Source organism: Huiozyma naganishii, chromosome 1, assembly GCF_000348985.1.
Source record: "Huiozyma naganishii CBS 8797 chromosome 1, complete genome".
In the NCBI taxonomy this organism is placed as follows: Eukaryota; Fungi; Ascomycota; class Saccharomycetes; order Saccharomycetales; family Saccharomycetaceae; genus Huiozyma; species Huiozyma naganishii.
In genome coordinates, this window is record NC_035922.1 from 107,700 (window position 1) to 131,820 (window position 24,121).

The 24,121-nt window shown below is 49.2% G+C and overlaps 12 protein-coding genes across 12 annotated transcripts in view; 7 read left to right on the top strand and 5 right to left on the bottom strand.

Annotated features, from left to right (window-relative positions):
- Positions 1-234, top strand: part of ATG21 (Atg21p) — a gene marked incomplete at both ends in the record, with an annotated part of 1,158 nt that extends 924 nt beyond the window's left edge. The window contains one exon of the mRNA XM_022611249.1: positions 1-234. This exon is cut by the window's left edge and continues 924 nt beyond it. Coding sequence (XP_022462110.1) covers positions 1-234 — 234 coding nt within the window.
- Positions 235-278: 44 nt separating this feature from the next.
- Positions 279-791, bottom strand: INA17 (Ina17p; the record flags this gene model as incomplete). The annotated part of the gene is made up of 1 exon (XM_022611260.1): positions 279-791. The coding sequence occupies one exon, from the start codon at positions 789-791 to the stop codon at positions 279-281; it is 513 nt and encodes a 170-aa protein (XP_022462111.1).
- A 66-nt stretch (positions 792-857) lies between these two features.
- On the top strand, positions 858-2,270 carry MSY1 (tyrosine--tRNA ligase MSY1; the record flags this gene model as incomplete). The annotated part of the gene is made up of 1 exon (XM_022611271.1): positions 858-2,270. One exon carries the CDS (start codon positions 858-860, stop codon positions 2,268-2,270), a length of 1,413 nt encoding a protein of 470 aa, XP_022462112.1.
- Positions 2,271-2,388: 118 nt separating this feature from the next.
- Positions 2,389-3,426, top strand: PNG1 (peptide-N4-(N-acetyl-beta-glucosaminyl)asparagine amidase; the record flags this gene model as incomplete). Its single annotated transcript, XM_022611282.1, has 1 exon — positions 2,389-3,426. One exon carries the CDS (start codon positions 2,389-2,391, stop codon positions 3,424-3,426), a length of 1,038 nt encoding a protein of 345 aa, XP_022462113.1.
- Positions 3,427-3,531: 105 nt separating this feature from the next.
- On the bottom strand, positions 3,532-4,377 carry SEC62 (Sec63 complex subunit SEC62; the record flags this gene model as incomplete). The annotated part of the gene is made up of 1 exon (XM_022611293.1): positions 3,532-4,377. One exon carries the CDS (start codon positions 4,375-4,377, stop codon positions 3,532-3,534), a length of 846 nt encoding a protein of 281 aa, XP_022462114.1.
- Positions 4,378-5,055: 678 nt separating this feature from the next.
- On the top strand, positions 5,056-6,477 carry SSU1 (Ssu1p; the record flags this gene model as incomplete). Its single annotated transcript, XM_022611304.1, has 1 exon — positions 5,056-6,477. The coding sequence occupies one exon, from the start codon at positions 5,056-5,058 to the stop codon at positions 6,475-6,477; it is 1,422 nt and encodes a 473-aa protein (XP_022462115.1).
- A 276-nt stretch (positions 6,478-6,753) lies between these two features.
- Positions 6,754-8,160, top strand: GLR1 (glutathione-disulfide reductase GLR1; the record flags this gene model as incomplete). Its single annotated transcript, XM_022611315.1, has 1 exon — positions 6,754-8,160. One exon carries the CDS (start codon positions 6,754-6,756, stop codon positions 8,158-8,160), a length of 1,407 nt encoding a protein of 468 aa, XP_022462116.1.
- Positions 8,161-8,572: 412 nt separating this feature from the next.
- Positions 8,573-9,286, bottom strand: RPS6A (40S ribosomal protein eS6; the record flags this gene model as incomplete). Its single annotated transcript, XM_022611327.1, has 1 exon — positions 8,573-9,286. One exon carries the CDS (start codon positions 9,284-9,286, stop codon positions 8,573-8,575), a length of 714 nt encoding a protein of 237 aa, XP_022462117.1.
- A 570-nt stretch (positions 9,287-9,856) lies between these two features.
- RLM1 (Rlm1p) lies at positions 9,857-11,836 on the bottom strand (the record flags this gene model as incomplete). Its single annotated transcript, XM_022611338.1, has 1 exon — positions 9,857-11,836. The coding sequence occupies one exon, from the start codon at positions 11,834-11,836 to the stop codon at positions 9,857-9,859; it is 1,980 nt and encodes a 659-aa protein (XP_022462118.1).
- Positions 11,837-12,890: 1,054 nt separating this feature from the next.
- On the top strand, positions 12,891-13,916 carry YDC1 (alkaline dihydroceramidase; the record flags this gene model as incomplete). The annotated part of the gene is made up of 1 exon (XM_022611349.1): positions 12,891-13,916. One exon carries the CDS (start codon positions 12,891-12,893, stop codon positions 13,914-13,916), a length of 1,026 nt encoding a protein of 341 aa, XP_022462119.1.
- A 133-nt stretch (positions 13,917-14,049) lies between these two features.
- ELP3 (Elongator subunit ELP3) lies at positions 14,050-15,738 on the bottom strand (the record flags this gene model as incomplete). The annotated part of the gene is made up of 1 exon (XM_022611360.1): positions 14,050-15,738. One exon carries the CDS (start codon positions 15,736-15,738, stop codon positions 14,050-14,052), a length of 1,689 nt encoding a protein of 562 aa, XP_022462120.1.
- Positions 15,739-15,807: 69 nt separating this feature from the next.
- SEC16 (COPII coat assembly protein SEC16) lies at positions 15,808-23,094 on the top strand (the record flags this gene model as incomplete). Its single annotated transcript, XM_022611371.1, has 1 exon — positions 15,808-23,094. The coding sequence occupies one exon, from the start codon at positions 15,808-15,810 to the stop codon at positions 23,092-23,094; it is 7,287 nt and encodes a 2,428-aa protein (XP_022462121.1).
- Positions 23,095-24,121: the final 1,027 nt, after the last annotated feature.

Below are 24,121 nucleotides of genomic sequence, written 5' to 3' on the forward strand. Positions count from 1 at the left end.
CAATTGAAACAGTTCCTGTCGAAACACATCAGGGCAAGCATCCCGAATCAGAACCTGCAGAGAGACTTCGCACACATCGCCGTCCGCGAGGGTACGGGCTACATCCTTGGGTTCCCTGACGAGTTCCCGAACCAGGTGTACCTCGCGGGGGACGACGCATCCTTCAACGTGTACTCTCTACCGGCTACACGTGGGCAGTGCGTCCTCATGAACACAAACAAGTTCGTCTCATAGCATCGTATCTATAGGTTAGTGTATGTACATGATTATATATGGCATCAAGTTCTCGTCAGAAGCCTTCTGTACCAAGGTTGTTTGTCGTTATGTTTGCTTCGGGAGAGTGTCTCCTCGAGTATGCTCTCCAACTCACGGACCCTCCCAGCGAGTTGCAACTCCCTCCGTTCGTACTCCCGAGACCACCACACCCACTGCCACGCCATGTAGCAGGACGACGCCATCAGGAACACGACCCACGCGGGGCGGACGTACATCCGCAGCGGTCCCCTCCCACCCCGCTGCAGGCCCTCCAACTCCCTCGACCGGTCCAGAATCAGCCGCTGTACGACCTGAGGGTCCACGCCTTCGAGCGTGTCCATGTGTGCCAACTCGTCAAGCGTCCTCGGTGTCCGGGCCATGCTCAGCAGCCGAACACGTCCACGCGCCACTCCAAGCGCAACAGCACGCCGCAGGGGGGTCATCGCCAATGTACACTGGGCTAGTACCACTGCAACCCTAGTCCGTCCGTCCCCAGATGTCGAGCGGGTCCAACTTTCGTCACTTTCAAAGGTCATCGCTTCAACAGCTGTCGAGGGGTTGGATGGTGATGTAGTTGGGAAGGTGTAGAGCTGCCCATTGGGATGACTGCGGTACGTGTTGGTGTGCGTCGGTACGTTCGGAGTGCGCTGGAGGAGTGTCGGTTGCGTGGGCTCGTGGCACAGGTGTCCGCTCGCGAGGAGGTGCTTCTGGAGAACGTGAGACGGCGACCACAGATGGTAAAGTTGTACTGTGGGGTGGACCCGACGGCGCGGTCCGTTCATTTGGGGAACCTCGTGCCTCTCATGGTACTGTTGAACTTCTACGTGCGCGGTTCTCCCGTGGTGAACATCGTCGGCGGTGCGACGGGGAAAGTCGGTGACCCAAGTGGGAGGACCACGGAGCGGTCCGCGATGAGCAGTTCTGTACGGGAGGACAACGTATCTGCGATTTCGCAGCAATTGAAGACGTTCTTCAAGCGTGGGGCAGAATACTATGCCAAGCGACAGGGCCTACAGGGAGCCCTGAAGGGAGTGCCCGCGGGACACACCGTCGTGAACAATCTGACTTGGTGGCAGGACGTCAACATGCTGGACTTCCTCGCACGGTACGGGGGACACATCCGTGTCCAGGCGATGCTCGCAAGGGACAGCGTCTCGTCGAGGCTCGCGCAGCCGCAGACAGGGCTCGGATTCAACGAGTTCACGTATCAGATCCTACAGGCGTACGACTTCTACCACTTGTACACGGAACAAGGTGTGTCCGTGCAAGTCGGCGGGAACGACCAGTGGGGGAACATCACCGCTGGGATCGATCTCATCGAACGTGTCCGTGCGGAGACCGCGCGTGGAGAGAGCAAGAAGGCTACGAGTTTGCCAGCAACGGCGATTACTTGCCCACTCCTCACGACAAGTTCGGGGCAAAAGTTCGGGAAGAGCGCAGGGAACGCAGTGTTCATCGACAAGAGCATCAACACCCCGTACGACATTTACCAGTTCTTCTACAACACTGAGGACGCGGATGTCGAACGGTTTCTCAAGATCTTCACGCTGCTCCCACTGGAGCAGATCGCCACGGTCATGGCCACGCACCGTGCGTCCGCCCACGGCGCGAATCGGACAGACCACGCTGGCGTACGAGGCTACGGAACTGATCCAGTGGGGTTGAGGACGCGACGGGACGCACAGATGGTTTCTGATATCGTATTCGGCAAGGGCCAGGGGGCCGCCGCGGAGAACAGAGACCTCTCCCTTTTGTTCAAGAAGGCTGGGATCCTCACAGAAGTTCCCCGGGACCGTGCGACGCCATTAGAGCTCGTCACACGAGTATTACAGTGTTCCAAGACCGAGGCGAAGCGGAAACTCGACCAGGGAGCCGTTTACTGGGGGCCCGGCAGGCTCGCGCTCCCCCCCACTTCAGCACACGATGCAATTGACTGGGATGAACACCTGCTGAACCCACAGGTGCTCCTAGTCCGCGTGGGCAAGCAACGGTGCTTCCCTGTCAAGTTGGTGTAAAGTGAAATTCGCACCTCATCGCAAACTGTATATATACGTTATGGACGATAGCAGCCAGCTTGTGTTTTGTAGATAGTAAAGCTTCCCTCCTCTATAGGGCGTGGAGCATATTGTCCAGATGGATTCCGGAGACGTGTACGGTACTGCTGCTGCGATGTTTCTCGAAAGGTACAAAGAACTCGTCGTTTCGTTGTTCCAGAGGCGAATTGGGTCCCCGGACAGGTCCTCCCGGTTTGCAGCGGTAGTTCAACGGTGCCAATTCGCTAAAGAGATCGTGCAGACAAGCCGCAGACTGTGCCATGTGTACGACAACCCGATGTGGCAGTCTGCCGTGCTGGATACTTTCGACCTGGACTTGATATACGGTAACGTGGACCGCATGGTTCAAAATAGCGAGGCGGAGTACACGGACAACCTCGTCAAAGAGCTTCTACGGTACTTCAAGCAGGACTTCTTTACCTGGTGCGACAAGCCCAAGTGCCCCCAGTGCGGGACCAACGAGCACCAAGAAATCCAAGGTGCCGTGGGCCCCACGGCAGAGGAGTCCCAGTCTGACTGTGGGACCGTGGAACTGTACCGTTGCACTCAGTGCCAGGAGCAGACGCGGTTCCCCGGTACCAACGACCCGGTGAAGCTGTTGCAGACGAGGACCGGGCGGTGCGGGGAGTGGTGCAACGTGTTTACACTTGTGTTGAAGGCGTTTGGCTTGCCCACGCGGTACGTGGTCAACATGGAGGACCACGTCTGGTGCGAGTACTTCTCGAAAAACTTGTCCCGGTGGGTTCACGTCGACAGCTGCGAGCAGTCGTTCGACCAGCCGTACATCTACAGCAAGAACTGGAACAAGAAGATGTCGTATTGCATCGCGTACGGTGACTCTGGTGTCGAGGACGTGAGCGAGAAGTACATACTGCAGAATGCTTTGCCCAGGGACCGCATTTCCGAGGGGGACTTACAGTTTGTGTGTGCGTCCCTTACAGATCAGTTGCGGCAGGGCCGTAGTTCTGCGGAATTGTACAAACTGTTCTGCATGGACGAGCAAGATCGTTTCCACTCGGGAGCCCACCGTGCGGGCCACGATTCTGCAGCTGTGGAGACGGGCAGACAGAGCGGGTCCAAAGAGTGGACCACGATGAGAAACGAAAACGGACAGTAGTCTGCCGTGTCAAGTAGGTATCTCTTTTATAATAATAGTGGGTGTTGTATACATGAGGGGAGATGAAAGCGTGCGTACTATACAAATTTGTGCTGCTGCTGGGGCTCAATTGCCCTCGTCGGGAATCTCTTCCAATTTTGGAGTCTGTTTCTCTACGATTGGGGCTTGCTTTTCTGCAATTGGAGCTTGCTTCTCTGCCATTTTCTGTTTCTTAAGCAGTCTCTTCTTTGCTCTCTCCTGTTTCTTGATGTACGAGTACGTTTCCTTATCGCCGAACCCGTACAGTGGTTTGAAACTTTCAATGACACCGCAATCCTCGAAGAAGTTGGGGAACAGCCAGAACATATTGTTTTTGCACAGTGGGTACGACAGCACCGCTAGGACGAGTCTGATCAGTGCGATGGCAAAGAACGCCAAGAGCAACCACATGGCCCCCAAGGAGATGTAGTACGTGCCTCTTCTCATCGATCTTGGCCATAGCGGGTAGCACACCAGGGTGAGCAACGCAGCAACGATTCCAACGACGGTGAACAGTTCACGCCATGTTTTCGGGTTGAAGTTCCACATGAAGTACACGTCTGGTTGGAGGATAGCTTTATCTGTGGGCGCCAAATGTGGGTGATCCTTATTTGGTTTCAAATCGTGCTTTGCGAGTTCCTCAGAATGTAACTTCGTGACTGGGAGCACGATCCTGGACTGGATCAAGATAACGAAGAGGTCGCGCGCCTGCGTGTCTTCTTGGACGGACTTGGCAGGGTCCACGGGCGGGTACAAGTCCGGCTGGTTACGAGACTTCTTGGTGTATTCTTCAGAGTGCAACGCCCTGATGAACCGCTTGTACCGGAAGAAATCGACTGTAGTGCCCTGGAAAAGTCCCTTCCTCTGCTTCAATTCCTTATTCCAGCGGACCAGTTTGGCCACCATCATGGGACTCTGAGGATTAGAAGACATTGTGCGTGTGGGAGAAAAAAGCGTACACTATTAATGCCAAGCGGTGATAGGATGATAGGGACTCTCCGTTAAGCAGCCGTACCAGTTCGTACCAGTTTGTAGTCGTTGACAGTTGGCGTCTCAGCGATGAATTGCGTTTCGAAGCAGTTTTTCAAAGTAACAAGCCCTAATTAGGGTTGGCTTGGCACAGAGTAAGACCTAATTAGGGCTCAACACAAGCCCTAATTAGGGTTTTGGAAATTTAAGCCCTAATTTTCAAACCCTAATCGGCAAGACCCTAATTAGGGTTTCTGCACAAACCCTAACTACGACACCCCTCCCCACCCCAAGCAGTGACTCACTGGAACTACCAACATAAACCCTGTCAACCATCTCACCAACCAGCCAACCGACCAGCCATCGACCAGTCATCGACCAGCACCATTGCACCGACTGCACGGGCTCCACGGCTGCACACACGCGCCGCTCCGGTTGTAAACCATCAAAAACCGTCTTAAGCGGTCGGTTTTTTGATTACTAAATGGGTAAAGGCATTAAAACCTCGACGTGTGCGATGCCCTTTCCCCGCATTCTTGGTATATAACGGTGTAGTGCTCTGTAACCTGGTTGTATCTTTCTTTCCGTCGGGGTCTTGTCAGCAGTTGTGTGTATCTATCTATCCTCTTCCGGTATCTGGGTATGGTCTCGCTCGGTTCCCGGTTTATAGGGCAGTTTGAGCCCTTCATGTTCATATACGTCATGGGCACTGGGATCAGTTCCGATATACTGTACAGGTTCCCTTACTACGGGCGATGGCTGCGGGTCTGCTCGTACATCATGTTTGCCCTTGCGTGTCTCATATTTGTAAGCTTACAAGTGCTGTGTGTCGTGCACCTGTGGCACTACACAAGGAGGCACTCGTTCTCAGCGTATGTGGACGAGTTCGTGCGGAACACCCGTAAGAGTGTGTTCTGGGGCACGTACCCGATGGGGCTCGTCACCATCATCAACTACTTGTTCAACCTGACGCAGATCGGGTCCATCTCGCAGGGGGATTCCCGTAGGCTTATGATCTTCGTGTACGCACTGTGGTGGTACGACATCGCAGTGTCCATAGTCATCGCTTGGGGGCTCTCCTTCGTCATGTGGCACAAGTACTACTTCCCTGAGGGGTTGGGCAAGGGCGAGAAGGGTCACGAGAAGGTCGCCGCGGAGTACCTGAAGAGTACGCTTCTTCTCGCGGTCATCCCATTGGTCGTCGCAGCGTCGTCGTCCTCGATATGGGTCATGTCGGGACTCTTCGGCAGGACTTTTAACAGGAATATACAGTTGCTCACCATGGTCATTACGGTGCTCATCTGGCTCCACGCAATCCTGTTCGTTGCCGTGCTCGTGTTCATATACTTCTGGTCACTGTACCTTTTCAAGATTCCGCCGATGGCACAGGTGTTCACACTGTTCCTCGTGTTGGGGCCCATGGGACAAGGCGCATTTGGTATCCTGCTCGTCTCGGACAACGTGCTCCTGTACACGCAGCAGTACTATCCTGTGCCAGGTGCCGCCAGCGGTGGGACCCTTTCCACGGCAGAGGATGTACTCTTGCTTGCGGTCCCCTGGTGTTTCAAAGTATTGGGACTCATCTACGCGCTAGCATTGCTAGCCGTCGGGTACTTCTTCACGATCATCTGCATCATCGCAATGCTCTCCTACAGGAAGCACAAGGAGATAAACGCAGCTGGGAAGCCGCGCAGGATATACAACTTCCACACCGGGTTCTGGGGGATGACTTTCCCAATGGGCACCATGTCGCTCGGGTCCGACGAGGTGTACATCCAGTACAACAAATACGTCCCAATGCGCGCATTCAGGGTCGTCAGCGCGATCTACGGCACCACTTGCATTCTGTGGACGATCTTCTGTGTCGTGAACACTGTCTTCCTCTACGGCAGGCGCGGTTTCAGGACTGTTAGGGCCAAGAGGGACCACAGGGAGACAGAATCGAAGGCACCCTCGCCGTTCACACCATCTACGCTCGCACCGTCCATCGTGTCGTCGCTTGCATCACCAGACGCATCATCAGCGTCGACCCTGCATCAAGAATCCATCGAGGAACTCTGCTAAAGAACTGAATGGACAGCACATAAACATGTATATACTACTACGATGTAATACTATCCGTGACTGTCCCGACCGCGACACGTTCCACCATCGCTGCGTGGCATCGTCGAGAGACAGTGCAGTTGTGATTAAATAATAGGAGCGAAGAGGATTACATAATCAGGACAATGTTTGAAGAAAAGGGAAGTATATAGTAACAGAAACTAGGAGTCGCTGTGACCAGGTACCTGTGCAATTACCGACAAGACGAAGTCTACACTAGCCCGATACTCGCAAATCATGAGCAGTGCCATCAAGAAACACTACGACTACATTGTCATTGGGGGAGGGTCCGGTGGTGTGGCCTCCTCCAGGAGAGCCGCCTCGTACGGGGCCAAGACTCTGCTGATAGAGGGGAAGGCCCTTGGAGGTACGTGTGTGAACGTTGGGTGTGTCCCCAAGAAGGTGATGTGGTACGCTTCTGACTTGGCGACGAAAGTGATGGACGCAAACGAGTACGGTCTGTTCCAACAGTTCCCTCTGACTAGGGAGAACTTGACCTTCAATTGGCCGCAATTCAAGGAGAAGAGGGACGCGTACATCCACAGATTGAACGGGATCTACGAGCGGAACTTGACCAAGGAGGGCGTCGATATCGCTTTCGGGTGGGCCAAGTTCAACAAGGACGGCAACGTCGAGGTCAAGAACAAGGACAACACGACGGACGTCTACTCCGCGGACAAGATCCTGATTGCCACGGGTGGGAAGCCCATCCTACCTGCGTCGACCCCCGGGTACGAGTACGGGACGGACTCGGACGGGTTCTTCCGTTTGGAACAGCAGCCCAAGAAGGTTGTCGTTGTCGGTGCTGGGTACATCGGGATCGAGCTCGCCGGTGTATTCCACGGACTGGGCACGGAATCGCACCTTGTCATTAGGGGTGAGACTGTGTTGCGTAAATTCGACGAGTCCATCCAGCACACCGTCACGGACCATTACGTCGACATCGGGATCAACGTCCACAAGCTGTCTAAAGTGACAAAAGTCACCAAGGACCACACGACCAACAAGTTGACGGTCTACCTGGACAACGACGAGGTCATCGAGGACGCCGACGAAGTGATTTGGACTATTGGCCGGAAGTCTCTACTCGGACTAGGGCTGGACAACGTCGGCGTCAAGCTCAACGAGAGGGGCCAAATCATCGCTGATGAGTACCAGAACACTAACGTTCCCAACATCTACTCCCTGGGTGACGTCGTCGGGAAAGTGGAATTGACCCCAGTCGCCATCGCTGCCGGCAGAAAGTTGGCCAACAGATTGTACGGCCCAGAGCAGTTCAAAAACGACAAATTGGACTACACAAACGTCCCAAGTGTCGTCTTTTCCCACCCAGAAGCCGGGTCCATCGGGTTGAGCGAGGACGACGCTGTTGCCAAGTACGGCAAGGAGAACATCAAAATCTACAACACCAAATTCACGGCCATGTACTACGCCATGGTCACGGAGAAATCCCCCACCAGATACAAGCTGATCTGTGCCGGTCCAGAGGAGAAGGTCGTCGGGCTGCACATTGTCGGGGACTCCTCTGCTGAGATCCTGCAAGGGTTCGGTGTTGCAGTTAAGATGGGGGCCACCAAGGCAGACTTCGACAACTGTGTCGCGATCCACCCAACCAGCGCGGAAGAAATCGTCACTCTAAGATGATCTGCTCTGTGTTTCACCCAGTTGAAGTTTCTCTCTTGTCTGTAAGTTTCCTCTATGTTCTGTAGTGACCATCTATATGCGATACGACTCTTTAATATAGTAAAGTATTTGATTTTATAAGGATAACCATATAAGTAATTACATGAATTCGATTATATAGTAGTTGTTTGGGTGTCACATATGACATGTTTCCTAAAGTATTATTGTAGCTTTGGTGGTCGGTTTGTTGCGTGTTTGTTTCTTGGATAATAATAATAAAAATAATACGGTATTACAGATTAACATTAACCATGCAAGTGCGGGGAGAAGTTGAAGTTATTTCATTGTTTGGTTGAGACGGTGATAAGTTTCGGAGAGATTATTTTGTGTGGCGGATCGAGAGAGAAAGAGAGAAGTACTCAACTCAATTCGTTTAAGCCTTCAAAGAAGAAGCTCTTCTCTTTCTGATCTCAGCCTTTTCAGCCTTCTTCTCAGCCAATCTCTTGGCCAACAATTGGGCGTAGTCGGTCAGCAGTCTTCTCTTTGTAGCTTGAGCGTTCTTGACCTTCAAGATCTTTGGAATCTCTTTCTTTGTCAATCTTTGTGGAGTAACCAATCTTTGGATCTTTGGAGCCTTGGTGTAGGTCTTTTCACCCTTGGTGACCTCTCTTCTGACAACGAAGTCACGAACATCGTCCTCCTTGGATAGACCGAAGAACTTTCTGATGTTGTTGGCTCTCTTTGGACCTAGTCTCTTGGCGACGGTGTCGTTGGTGACACCTTCGAATTCTTGTTCACCCTTCTTGACGATGACAAGGGACAAGACAGCTAGATCTGGGCCAACAATGGCACCTCTGACGGACTTTCTCTTTCTTTCACCGACACGTCTTGGTCTGTAACAGGAAGTGCCCTTGGCTAGGAGCAACTTGATTCTGGTTGGCAACAAAACACCTTGCTTCATTGGGAAACCTTGCTTGTCGTTACCACCGGAGATCTTGAAGACGTAACCCTTGAATTCGTCACCAATGGCTTCACCTTCAATCTCTTGACCGATTCTTTTGTCGTAGAAAACACGGACACGGTGTTCGTCATCGACTTCGATACACTTCTGGGTACCGTTAACTGGGTAGGAAATGTTCAACTTCATATTGTATTACCTTGGTCTATTTATTATTGAAGAGTTTTCTAAAGCAAGCAAGTAAGCAGTCCAACAAGTAAGGAAACACACACAAAATAGTACTTTGAGAGAGACGGTTAGCACCTAAACAGACTATAACTTCTCTAAAATTTTGGCTATTGCTAATGGGGCAGAACCCGCCCGCACACTGTGAAGCTGGATAATTTCCAGTGTAACTTTTTTTTTTGCGTCGCTTCCACAAAGAAATAAAACTTTTCCTGTTCAGAACGCAAAGAAGAAAGACCGTCTAGGCGGAGACAGAAGCAACCTAGGCAGAAAGAAAGGAAAGAACTAGGTAGAGGACTGTTTCATCTACAACGGCAGGCAAAGACCCTCGGCCCCAAACCTTCAAACAAAACATGCTTTCCCAAAAAGGAAATTCTTACTTTTTATTATCTTTTTTCAATGTTTTATTTAGGATGTAAGGATGTACAAAACACGTCACAGTTATCTGTGATAGTGAAAAGATGAGTAGTGTATTCCAACGTTATATTTATCCGTTATATGAAACTAGTATGTGTATGGGTATGTGCGGCGGTGTCATGGTTCGTCTTTGCTCGATTTCCCGAGCTCGCGCTGCGGCACATGACTGTTATTCGACGTTATTGTCGGTGATGCAGATGTCATGTGCGTTTCTGCCGTGTTTCTCCTCGTCTTGCTGTCTTGATCCGGCGAAGTAACGTCGTTACCGAAATTGAAGAACCGATTGCCAATGGGGGTCTGACCCACACCAATGTATGGTGTGAGACCCGTGTTCCCGCTTGTTGAATCGTAACCGTTCATTGCCGGGTTGTTCGATGCGGAGGGCATGTTCATGAATCTTCCTGAGTTATTTGCAGTGGCGCTGTTCGGCCCGAAATTCCAATCTTGGAACATCGATATCGAGACGCTCGGGGACGGGATCATCAGATCGTTGCTGTTGAACTTGGTGGCCCCTGACGTGCTGGCTCCCGTGTCTACGGTCATCCCCGCAGGGTTGGTGTTGTTGGAGGAGGAGGCGTCGTGTAACGGTGAGGAGGACCTCATCGGCGGCTGTGGTTGTGTCATGTACTTGTAAGATGAGGGCATTGTCTGCTGCACGTTTGGTCCCGCCTGCAGGTTTTGGTTGTAGTTGTTGTTATTATTGTGGTGGTGGTGGTGAGTGTGTAGCGTGGGTCCCGTCTTACCCTCGACCGTCGGGCTCTTTGGATTGTCTGAATTGGCCAAGTTCTTTGCCCCGTTGTGAGATAGCCTGTCGTTTAGCAGTTTGTAGTTGTTGAAGTTATTGTGGGCCATGTTGGACCCCTGTAGCGGTGTGGCGACGTACGGTGGCATGGACGCAGAAGCAGACAGTAAGGGCGGAAGCCCGCTCCCGAAGGAGAACGCATGGTTCCCCGAGGACGGGACCCTCAGAGAATTGTTCTTATTCATCTCGTTCTTCTCCATGGTGAGCGGCCCCATAGACGTCGGAGTGCCGTTTTTCGAGTTGAGGTCGCTGTTTATGATCTGCTGCTGCGATGCCCTGTTGGCAAGCACGTCTTGTCCCACTGCCATGGATGAGTTACTTATGGTGGTGTTCCCCGTGTTCCCCGCATTATTATTATTATTGTTGTTGTTGTTGCTGTTATTGTTGTTATTGGAACCTTTGTACCTTTCCGGGGAGTCCTTGCCATACGCGTTTGCTGAGCCCGAGGACGGTTCGCTCGGTAATCTGTTGTTCCCCACGGCGTAATTGTTAGGGATCTGTACGCGGAGTACTGGTCTTGAAAGCGACTTCCGCGGGTTGTAACTAGGTGTTTGTTTCCCCGCACCAGCGGCCAGCAATGACGGTGGCGATGTTTCCTGTTTGAGACTCGGTGCAGCGACAGACCCGTGTCTACTCTTCGGGGTGGCCCCCTGTGGGTATGTGTTTATGGACCCCAAAGTCTTGAACTGGTTCTGTACCCTCTGTTGCAAGCTGTTCATGTTCATTTGATCCTGTGCAGATTTCCCCAGTGTAATTGCGCTTCGACTTCTCTTATGGCGGTTCGCCGGTGTGTGTCTTGGTGTTGCACGCGGTGTCCCATCCACCTCGTCATCATTCTCATCGTCATCGTCGTCATCGTCGTCGTCGTCCTCATCTGTACGGTAACTGGTACTATTTTTGCTCGGCCTTCTCGCGTGTGACCTTGTTATTGTAGAGGGCAAAGTCCTCTTGAATTTGTGTTCCTGTTGCAAGTAATTGAGTGAATTCCGAGCACCGTCTCTTCTCAGGTTAATGGTTTGCTTTTTCCTGTACATGGGACCGTAATCCGCTGGATCCTTCGTGTCATGCGGCAGCGTGTGGTCATTCTGGTATAAATTAATCAGTTGATCCGGTTCCACAGAGGAGAACTCGTAGAAAGTGTTGTTAGTCCCCAGTATAAGCACAGTGACGTCCACGGAACACAGTACAGCGAGCTCGTGCGCCTTCTTGAACAAACCGGCCTTCCGTTTTATAAACGTGACGGCCCTGTTCCTCTCATCTGTGATGGGTTGTATCTCGATCTTTCTCCTCCCCATATCTTCTGGAAGCTATGAGATGCACTAGAGCAATGGCAAGCGAGGAGGATATATAAATAAACAACTTAAAGATCCAAGCACACGCTTGCTCTTGTATATGGGAACGGGGTACACTTCTTTTCTGGAAAATCCGGTTCCCAAACGTGTATGTAGTAACACTTCTTTGTACAATCTATCAAACGTAAAATAAATCCACGCACGCACGCCCACGCAAATCCCCAATTCGTCTCCCGGTCTGTCTCTCTCTCTCTCTATGTACTACCCCTGCAAACCGTGCAAGTTGTCGAGAGGGTGCAGAGATCAAGAGAAGCGATGAACTTGTCTAGAATATCAGTCTCGAGAGAGTAAGCAAGAGTGAAGAGTATGAGAAGAGAAGAGAGAAGGTTTATTTTTAGAAACAAAAGAAGCTGCAATAAACTGGATTTCCCCCTTGGGAAAGAGACAAATTAGGAGAAGACGGAAAGGAGAAAGAAGGCGACGGAAGGGCGGGTAGCACCCAGACACCCGGGTAGCGCACGTGACTTACAGATATGACGTCATTGTGTCTGGTTTCCGTATCACGTGACAGAGCACGCCATCACCCGGCCTGTGGAGTGCCCTCCCCTTTTTTTAGCCGAGGCTCTCTTTTCTCGGGCGGTCGTTCCTGGGAAAGTCCGATGTGGCCGACGTTGCGCGATTACAACACCGCGCGGGTAACACCGCGCCCCAGAAAACACCGCAGAGGCCGTGGACTTTCTCTCCGGGAAGCCACCCGGTCATCACTTTGCACGGCCGCTCGGCTTCTCCGGGGCAGTCTCGTTCTTTGGTGTCAAATTGCACATCTCTAGCTTTCTTTCTATATATAGAGGGAGCTTTTCAGATGTGTATATAAGCATCTGTGGGAAAGGATATTACTTAATACTATATTTCTACTTGTGCAAGTAGTTCCTGTGTTCACAACTCGACACGGTTTAGTGCGTTGCAACATATTTTTATATATATAGATCCGCATCGCAACTACATATATAGTTAGTTAGAAAGGGAACTTACCACTCTGAAACATGTCGATTTTGAGATGGCCTTATCCAGAACCACCAGCAAATGGTGGGTTTTGGGGGAGACCACTGCGATCATTGATTGGTGTGAGGAAAACTATGTTGTTTCCAAGTACGTCGCGGAATGGTCCAACACTATTAGTAACTCGATGTTCTTGCTCACAGCTGCGTATTCCACGTACTGTGCGTACAGAAACGGGTTAGAACGCAGATTTATACTGATAGGTTTGGGGTTTGCGTTGGTGGGTGTTGGATCCTGGTTGTTCCATATGACTTTGAAATTCAGATTCCAGTTACTAGACGAATTGCCCATGGTGTACGCAACGGCGATCCCAGCGTGGTCTGTCTTCTGCGAGTTCAATTGGTCCACGTACAGGTATCACACGGAGAAAGTGTCTCCTAAAAAGCAACTGTGGATGTTTTTCGGGATTATGTCCTTCGTCACAGCGCTCACATACGTTTACATCAAGTACCGGATTGTGCTTCTGTTCCAGTTTCTGTACGGGCTGCTCACCATCGCAGTCGTGGCTATATCCACATCCTTCGCATACTTTATGGAGGCTAAGGACCCCATGGTCAAGAAGAACCTGTGCGCGACAATGGGACTAGGTATAGTCCTCTTCTCCGTTGGGTTTGTGTTCTGGGAAATGGATCAACTGTTCTGCCCCTTTTGGATCCATATTAGAAGAGAGTACCTTGCCTTACCACTAGGTGTGCTACTGGAGATGCATGGATGGTGGCACTTGCTCACGGGGATGGGTGTTTACACTTACTTAGTCGCGTTGCAGTACTTAAGAGCACTTACACTCGGCGTCGACAAGGATTTCACTTTCATCTGGAGGTGGGGGGTTATCCCAGAGATTATTAGAAATGACCTCGCTATCACTACGAAATACTCCCTTGAGTTTTGGGGGCCATACATCTCCGAGGGTGACAACCACACCCAGGAATCGTTGCCATCGACTAACCGTGACGTCTCCGTCGCTCAGACTGCTGATCCAATGACAGGGGGGAAGGTGGTACAAACGGGGCAGGTGCAAGGATGAACTGCGATCATCTCTCCTCCCACTTGTCATTTATCTCTATAATGCGTGTATACGTATAATATTCTTTTCTTTCCACTATTAAGTTATTCAATAATAATGATAAGTACGATGAAATGCTGCTGTGCCACAAATATCACTCCTCTTCATGTAGCATCTTCGACATGTAGGGACCGTCCAGTTCATACCCAAGCTTGTTGTAGTAGTTTCTGACACCTACACCAGAAATGACAGAGATCTTCTCGGATCCGTGCTCGACACGCGCTATCCGTTCAGCCTCCTCCATCAGCAGAGTACCAAACCCTTGATGCTGGAACTTGCGAGGGTCTCTCGAATGCAATGGTACGACGGACCCGTACACGTGCAGTTCACGGACAATAGACGTCCTCTGCTTCGTAAACTCCTTCCTGTACGTGTACTTCTTGGAACACTTCCGTAACCGCAGAAGACCAACAAGGATGTCCCTCTTCGGGTCCTCGTAGGACAAGAAAGTCTCCCACCCGCCGTTCGCATAGTAATCCCTCCTGATCAGTTCCACTTGGTCAGGCTGTACCTTGTGGTGCACCTCCTGGATACCGACTTCCCGCGTACGCACATCCCTGCACGACGTCCCGAAATCCTTCATTCTCGCAAGCGCCAACTCCCGCAGGTTCCCGTTGTCGACACCAGATGTCACCAGGGGCATCGGGATGTCTCTCTGGACACGGTATATTCTCGTCCAAGGTGGTACCAGCGCGAGTATCCGCGCAACAAGATCCACCAGTGCGTTCGCGTTGTATGACTTGTACCTCCCAGTCTTCCACAGCTCGTACAGCCCAGTACCCCTGATGACCAAAGTAGGGTATATCTTCAACCCATCGGTCCTGAAATCAGGGTTCTCGAAGTACTCCTTGAATTGCTCGAGGTCCCGCTCCATCCCGACGTTGGGCAGATCGGGCATCATGTGCGAGACAACTTTGTAACCTGCATCCTTTGCAACAGCGAAAGTGTCACACACAGCCTTCACCGTGTGACCTCTGTTGGTGTCCCTAGCGACATCCTCGTACAGAGACTGTACACCGATCTCCAGCCGCGTGCACCCATACCGCAACATGTCGTCCAAATGCGTCTCCGTACAATAGTCCGGTCTAGTCTCGATAGTGATCCCAACACATTTGGTCAAACTCTGCTGCGAATACGCAATCGCCTCATCCAAGTTGTTACCGTTGAACCCTGAAAGCGCGTTATGCAACTGCGTGATGAATTCCTCCCTGTAGTCCTGAGGAAGCGACATGAATGTCCCCCCCATCACGACGTACTCGACTTTGTCTATCGAGTGACCCAACTGCTTCAACTGTTCCACACGTCCCCGCGCCTGCTCGTACGGATCGTAACGTGCCCTGATCGCACGCATCGACGTCGGCTCGTACCCTGTGTACGACTGCGTCGAGTACTCGAAATCCGAATCCGGCCCACCTGGGCAGTACACGCAGATGTTCCCCGTGTACGCAATGTGCGGACACCTGTGCGGCTTGCACATCACTGCGACGACCGCGATCCCAGAGGCGGTCCGAACGGGCTTCGCCTTCAACTTGGGGAGAAGGTACTTCTTGTACTGGTCCGGGATCGAGTTGATAATGTCCGTCAGCCGCGGCTGCTGCTTCAGCTTGTACTTCTTCGAGTACTTCGTGATCAACCCGTTCAGATTCACCTCCTTCATCGACCCATCTAGTAGCGAGTCCGTCAACTCGGAGACAACACCCCCACAACATTGAATAAACCGCTCCTTCTCAGGTGGTAGGTTCTTCGTCTGATTCGTCTTCGGTCCCTTCCCATGACGCGCCATTTTTCTTCCTCAGGTTCTCTGTGCGGTCTATTCCCTGCGGTTACTCGTACCGCTATCCAATCTGAGCAGATGGCGTGTACAGGTCTGGTACAGTTCGAAGTCATCGCTTCCCAAAAAGTGAAAAATTTTGGAAGTGAACAATCACTTTCGACGAATCGTGAAAGTGGTGATTTTTCGGTTTCGAGATCTCGAGAGGTGTCGTACACGAAAGACTCAAAGGTTGTTTGGAACGGTGTGAGAGGGTCCCCAGTACGTTTCTGCTGTAGCTGCCGTGAAAGGGAACACAAGCAGGATCGCGTTTCCTCTTCTTCTTTTTTTTGCTCTTCAACTATGACTCCCGAGGCTAAGAGGAAGAAGAACCAGAAGAAAAAACAGAAGCAGAAGCAGAAGCAGAAGGAACAGCAAGCGGCTGCGCTGGCATCTGCATCTGCATCTGCATCTGGGTCTGCCTCTGGGTCTGTCAGTGGGTCTGCAGGTGGGTCTATTCCCGTTGAGGATTCACTAGGGGAAAACACTACTGATTTGGTCGACGACAGCGTAGAGGAATCACTAGCGGGCGAATCGCTGTCTCAGGATGGCAACTCTGGAGATGTAGTGATTGAGGAACACACTGCTGCTGCTGTTTCTGCCATTGGTGAACCGGGGCAAACCGGAGGCCAACTGGAGCACCCAGATACTGTTTCCTCAGAGACTCAACAGGTTGGTGCCGGGTTTTCGACGGTACAAGACGCAGAGTCATCGTTTCCGGTTACACAAAGCATTGCCGAAACAGATTCCGTAATTGATGAGAGAGAATTGACGCCAGTTCAAGCACCTGTTGAAATAACGCAAGAAGAACAATCCGCACGGGTATCGCCACAAGAAACGAGCCTGGAATTCCAGAGTAATAGGGAAAATCAGCAAGACACAACTGATGTGCATGCATCGAATATTATTAAGTCAGAAGGGATGCCCTGTGAGGTGGAGACTACACAAGACACTCAAGAAGATGTCGTGCCCGAACAAAGAGAGAGTACAGACACTGAGGTACAGAAACAAGCAACAAAAGCTCTCGATACTAAACTACAAGAGGAGAATATAGAGGTAAACTTTTTGAGTGCTGTAGATGATCATGTAACTGAGATTCAGGACCCGGTTCCAGAGAATGCTGGACATGAACAATGTACCCCGTTGAGCGGGCCTGAACATGAACTTGATCCCCAACAGACCACGGACAATCTGTTTGGCGAATCAGATCAAGCACCATCCGCTCAAACTGATACGGACGATCTGTTTGCGGGAACTACGGCCAATGACGAAAAAATGCCTTGGGATAATGATGAACTCACAGGTACAGCAGAAACGGTAGGGGAAAACGATGAGGCCAACAATACTGTGATAGAAACACCCTTGGAAAGTAGGCACGACGAAACGGAACCTGACATCCCATCAGTAATTGCTGAGTCGGAAGAAAATGGGCACCCACAGGAAGAATATACCGATGATGCCATTGTAACAGTTACGACTGATCAGCAAGATATCCCGCCATTGGCGACTCAACCACAAGTACAGCCGCCTTCGAGTATGGAACACCGAACAGTTGACGAAATAATGCCTTGGGAAAATGAGACTCGCACTGAAAGTGCCGAGGATACACATGAAACTACGGACGCACCGGCTATAATGTTAAACGACGCCTCAGACCTGTTTGGAGACAAGGTAACTACTGATGAGGTTCTTCCTTGGGATATGGAACCAGCAAAAAATGAGCTTTCAACGTGGAGTAAAAAATCAGATGAACAAGAAGAAAATGTCACTGAACAGCCAACTGTCGGCCAAAAAATGCATGTTAGCGAGGAGTCCAATCTCGGCGAAGAATCCAACATTGGTGAAGAGGCTACCGTCAAGAAATTTTCGTTTCTGCAAGATGACGACGACCTATTAGATGATGATGACAGTTTCTTAGAATCAGAGGACGATGAATTAGAACCAAAGCAAGAAAGCTACGTATCTGAAGGCATCTCAGAACAGCCACAAACTGAATCTCTGCAGATTCCAAAACAAACGACCAAGTATGCTCCTACCACTGTCCCAACGTCACAACATCCTCAAGCACAACGTCAAGTATCCAATGGCTCTCTGTATCCTTCCCAGCATCAGTCCAGCACTTCCGTAGGTATTGTTATGCCTCAGCAATATAAAAAAATGAATAAGTCAGCTGATACGGTGAACCTTGCCTCCTTGGGTTCCGCCAATACATCGTTTTTGTCAGTAGCTCCTGCATCAGCTGTCGAAACGCAACAAGAGATACAGAAATTGGCCGAACAAAAAAAGAAATCAGACGCATATGATTTTCCATTGGCTTTGATTGGGGAAACTACCAAACAGCAGGTGCATGCGAAACCGGTTGGTGTTTCAGTGAGAAACAAAACATCACCAATTATCCCAAGGAAACACTCATCCTCTAATTCGGCAAGTTTTTCACGGGATGGTCTTCCACAATCTAACATGTTTCCAAATCTTCCTGTAAACCCATACGCTTCAGTAGCGGTCAAATCGCCTGTTCAGCCGGTTTACGGAATCCCAAATACATTACCTGTGACTGATGTGACCAAACCTGGCCTCAGCTTGCAAACTCAAAATCCTACAGTGTCCTCCGTGCAAAACTTTCAATATCCACCACGGAGCATAGCCACCCCGGGAAGAAGATCCAGAGCGGCGAGTAGTGTTTCTGCATCCCAGACTTCCATTACTGGACCGCAAAATCGCTATGCACCTCAGGCTGCGCCTGTTGCACCAGCTTCCAATCCTGCTCTCGGGCCACCTCCTGCAGGTAACATGTACGCCTCAGTTATGGCTCCACATGCTGCAGTAGGTAGCCAATCCAACTTTCCTGCTCGAAGCTCAATTCCATCAATGGTTGCTGCTGAATCAAATCAGCAACATAACAATAACCTTATTCCACCTTTGAATACGGGAATCGGAGCACATCCGGCTGGTATTATTTCTCCGACTGCGATGCTCTCTCCTTCCTCTCTCATTTCAGGTGTTACTAGAGGTAATCATGCGAGGAATAATTCGAGCGTGTATGCCCCAAAAACAAATGTGAGTTCTTCGAAACATGCACCTACAGTTCATCCTCAGTATCAGCAGCAGCTCCAACCGCACCCAGCTCAGTTGCCACCCGGTAATAAAATATACCCTCCGCAACCACAAGCTTCAATGGAAACTTACGCCCCCAACGTCCTGAATACAGTTCCACAGATTCCCGCTCCGGCCATGGGAGGAGTGATGGGAGGTCCGCCAATGCAACCTGTAAACATGCCTCATATTCCTGTGGCTCCAACCGTCGGAATGACATCTGGACCTCCTATTTCCAACGTGTTACCTATACCACCAATGGGAACCTACAGAAAGTCAAGTGCCAAGAATAAGGTCCAACAACCACAGGCAATGTCGGCAATTGACAACCAGGCCTTACTGACGCGCCAATTCCCTATCTTCCATTGGAACTCCTCAAACAAAATCGTTTGTGGTATTCCATCCGTCAGCGGAGCCTTTATGGGGGGCAACAGCAGCTTGACTACGCTGAAAGTTCTCCCATTTGATCATATTGTGAAGCAAAACAGCCTGTTGAAATCATTCCCGGGCCCACTATCCAACAAGACTAAGAAGAAAGATGTTGAAAAGTGGCTAGAAACAGTCATGGGCACTATGCAACTGGACCCAGCTTCAACTCAGGCTCTGGTTTGGTGTTTGTTGAAAGCTAAGATTTCTGAACAGCATAGCTTGAAAGACATTTCGAAGATTCTCTATAACTCAGACGAACTGCTCGTTTATCTGTCTCAACCTTTAGGAGTACCACAACAAGCTGCTAATGCCTTTAGACTTGATTCGTCCACGTTAATGAGAGTGCTATCATTGTTACAAATCGGTGATCATGATAATGCGCTTAAAATTGCACTAGAGCGAAAGGACTATGCCATGGCATTGCTGATTAGTGGATTGGTAGGTTTAGATAAGTGGTCAACAATTGTGGATCAATACCTGGAACAAGAATTTGCTGGTTCTTCTACGGAAAGTGGATCGAATCAATGTGCAAACTTACTGTCGTTGGTGTTTCAAATTTTTGTGGGAAATTCAACCGCTGCAATCCATAAATTTTACGGCACTGGACCGGAAGGATTGTGGGCAATATCAAATTGGCGTGTTATCGTCGCTGCCGTCCTGATAAATGTTGTTGAAAAGCCGGACGAACTTGCGATTCCTCCAATGGTTGTTGAGTTTCTTCTAGAGTTTGGTATATTCCTTTACCATAAGGATCAGAAATTAGCAGCTGCGGTTTTGTTTATGATAGCTGAAGTTCCATTCTCTAACCACTCCGTTTTGAAAAACTCAGATGTAAAATTTAGATACGTTGGGAATCCAAAATCTGTGGAAAGTGTGCTTTGGTCGGAATTATACCAGTATTACATAATTCTGAAAAACCCAAGCTTAAAGTACACATCAAGTCTGCTACCTCAAAAACTCTATCACGGTTTCTGTTTGCAAGAACAAGGTCTCCCTACAGCTGCCACGAAATATATTGATTATGTCAGCTCTAAAATGAAGAGTTTGCCTAAGAACGACATTGTCGCTTTGAATTTAGTCCCACGATTAGATGAATTAAGCAATAGGATATCCGAATCGAACACAGGCTGGTTGACCAAACCTAAATTAAGCAGTGTTTGGGGCCAGCTGGATAAATCATTCAATAAGTACATTGGTGGGGACAACGAAGGACCTAAAAAGTCACCACAAAAGAAAGTGTTTGATAATTTCACACCTTATTCTTCTAACAACTCGTCCGTGGCCGACCTTTTCCAACATTCTGAATTCACGCCATATCAGTTGCAGAAGAATCGTTCTATGAATGAATTCAAAGAAGGGGACCATGCATATCCAGGGCATTCAAAGTCGACTGTTTCCACTACTGCAGCGCCTCATGATACATTACACAGGGTACCTACGGCTCCTGTCAGTCATTACCATCCAGCCATTACGCATGCTAATTCTAACGTGGGAGGTAGCTCTGCTAATTTGTTGCTAAGGAATGATGAAGCTAATGTCCCGCCATCATCTTTGGATTACGGAACAGGTAAGCATCAAGCCACTACATCTGTTGACAGCTTTGATTCCAGTATGAAGGCACCTCCTGTGATGGCGAGGTTATCACCCCGCAAATCACTAGGTGAAGGACTCGTCCTTCCTATAAAGAAGAAACCAATTAGGAAGTTAGCTACTCCTGCAACCTCGTACCCTCCTGTTGTTCATCAATCATCGTTTGTAGCCACATCAGGCTCTGTACCAGCGGGTGCGGAACCTCATTCTATTCAGACAGAGTCTTCTCCATCGCGCAATGCCGTCCCAATTAGGAAAATCCCAACGGCTGATGCACATGCTCCTAACAAGCTAGATGTAGTTCATTCGTTAATTGAAAATACAGCTCCTACTTTGAGTGCCCCATTATCTGATGTCAACCCAGTAGTTCCAAGTAATGCAGCACAGCGCAGTGAAGCCGATGAACAACATGTTACCGGTGGTCAACCTGACTCTACCGCGCCGAAAATTGCAGAAAAAGAACTTTCAGCTACAGGACCTGGCCCAATATCTGATGCTGAAACTGTTCCATCAAGAACCAGTGAGGAAGAAACTTTGGGTGAAGCATTATTACCAAAGGTGGGTGAGACCGAGGAGGAGGCTGCTATAATCGGGTTGTCAGATGATCGGACTTCAGAAGTGATTAACCAATCTGCTACAAATAACCAGGAGGAACTTGCGTCGGAAGAATTAGTTCCAAATATACCCAGTGAAGTAGTAGGCACCACATTGCCTCAAGATGTTCCATTATCTACTTTGGAAGCCAACAGGGACACGGAGCATGTAATAGAAACAGTCTCCACATCTTCAGAAAACCATAATAATGAGCAAAATTTACCACTTTCTAAAGAAGAACTGGCTGTCACAACCGAAACCAAATCTGACCTTGTACCTGAGCAGCATTCAAACTCCGAAGATCAACAAACAGAATCACATGCAGGAGATAGCGGTCACAAACCCAAGCCCTCGATTCCTTCACCTGCTGCCCAAGAAGGGAATCCCAATGTATCCGGTGGTCAAGCTGCAAGTTCAGGTGACAATGATGATGCGATTGGTTTAGGTATATTTAGTCAAGACACTGCAGGCAATCGTCCCCCCCAACCTGCTGCACCTCCTAAGAAAAAAATTGGAAATTTTAATCCGTACTCACCAACCATTCCATCAACCAAAAAAGCTGCAAAGAGGACGGTGTACGTTCCGGTGGGTTTCAATCAGTCGACCCCTGCATTAGCACATTCTCCTCCTCCATTAGTCGATGATGTTGGTATTTACAATTATGGAGGTTATAAATCGCTAACGAATAACATAGGTAATTCGACGGAACAAGAGAACCAAACTAGTTCGTCCAGTGAGGGGATGAGCGAAACTCAGCAGGGAAGTAATGTTAGTATACCAGAGATATCAACTGGTTCGGGGCTTGCCTCTCCCCGCATGTACGCACATTCGACCAACAATAAGTTTGCTCCTATTCAGCCTCCAAAAGCCATTCCAAGTTCGCCTTTTGAACCCGTAATAAAGCCATCCACTTCTAGTTTCAACATATCCACCGTCAAGATTGCCGATGAGGTCGACACTGTATATAATGACGTTGTTGAAGATGAGTCCGACGACGACGAAGAATCCGTGGCGGTGAAGAAGAAAGAAGATGAAAGAAAAAAGAAAGAGGAGGAGGAAGAAGAGGATAGAAAGGATAGAAAATCCGACAAAAACAATAAGGAAAGTGCTGGCTGGTTCAAGTGGCTAAAGAAGGATACTGATGAAAAGAAGGCTGTGAAGGCCAAACTGGGAAATCAAAATAGTTTCTACTACGACGAAGAACTGAAGCGTTGGGTCAGTAAGTACGCGACAGAGGAGGAGAAGCAAAAAATGGCACAAGCTGCGGCACCTCCACCTCCTCCGGTGATCAAGCGCAAAGATAATGCCATAAAAACAAAGCCACGTAAGTCGTTCAGTACTACTCAGCCTCCTATTGCAGCCCCAGTGGTGAATGCTGTGCTACCGAAGAATCCACTGACTGGGGAGCCAATGGGTCCCCCAGCTCTCCAACCTTCTTCCGCAAGCCCCATCATGGCGCCCGTCGCTGATTCAGGGCCAAGTTTGACCTCTCCTCAGACAAGTTTGAGCGGGAAAAAGGCAAATGGCCTCGATGATATCTTGAATATATCCAATGCGACAGTGAGCAGAAGGAAAAAGAAGGGCGGCAGAGGTTACGTTAATGTCATGGACAATATCCAATAGAGGGTAGGATAAGGGCTGTATATATATATTATGAGTACGTACTTTACTATATTACAGATTGAATTTCTTTAAACGTTTATGTAATAATGAATATCGGTAATACCCGTGGGATACCGATTCTTTTATAAATGACTGTGTCTCGTTTCTGCTTTATTGACGGTTGCTCCGTTGGTCGCTGTTCAGATAATGACTTCAAAGGAATAGCCCTGGGAGTGGTTATCTATGTCCGAATAGTTAGATTTTGAGCTTCTAAAAGGCCCTTTATATATTGCCAAGTATAGATACTGAATTAGTATAAATATGGGGATGCTATGGTTATCTGAACAAAGTTGCTGAATATAGAAAATGACTATTATAGGGGTGATGAGATATCATCATAGGCATAAACAGAATATGAAACGGTAATGATACGTGACAACTATGAAACGTATAACAATATTGCCACGTGGAAGTTAATATGTTACACTGTGAAACATACTCACTACTCTGAGAATATCTGGGAAATTCTCACATATTTAAAGACTAGTTATATCCATAGTATTGGTCTCTATCTTTCAGAACATTCAGAGGAGACCATCGAACCTTATACTTAAATAGTATAACTAAGAAGTCAACTTTACCTAAGTCATCTCTTAATTTCTACTCAAAATGGATCGTCACAGCGAAAAAGACGATATCCAACAAAAGTAGACACCCTCCATCTGATCTTTCCTTCTTTCGAGAAACTTGTTTATTAAAATAATACATATTTTTCTGCTGTTTGAAAGTCATAATTACCAAAAACAATAAATTAAGGTTTATCAGCCGATAGTTCTCTTGAACGCACATATTTGATTCCTACATATGCAGGAACAAGTGTGTAGTGGGGATTAATCCTAATAGCTGGAACCTCATTTAATACGTTTATTCTCAATAGTGACTGTTCTTCTGCTGGATATAGAAAATGAATATGATAAGGGTGATAAGATATCATCATAGGCATAAACAGGACACACACTTGATAAAAGACACAAATGTTAACGAGACA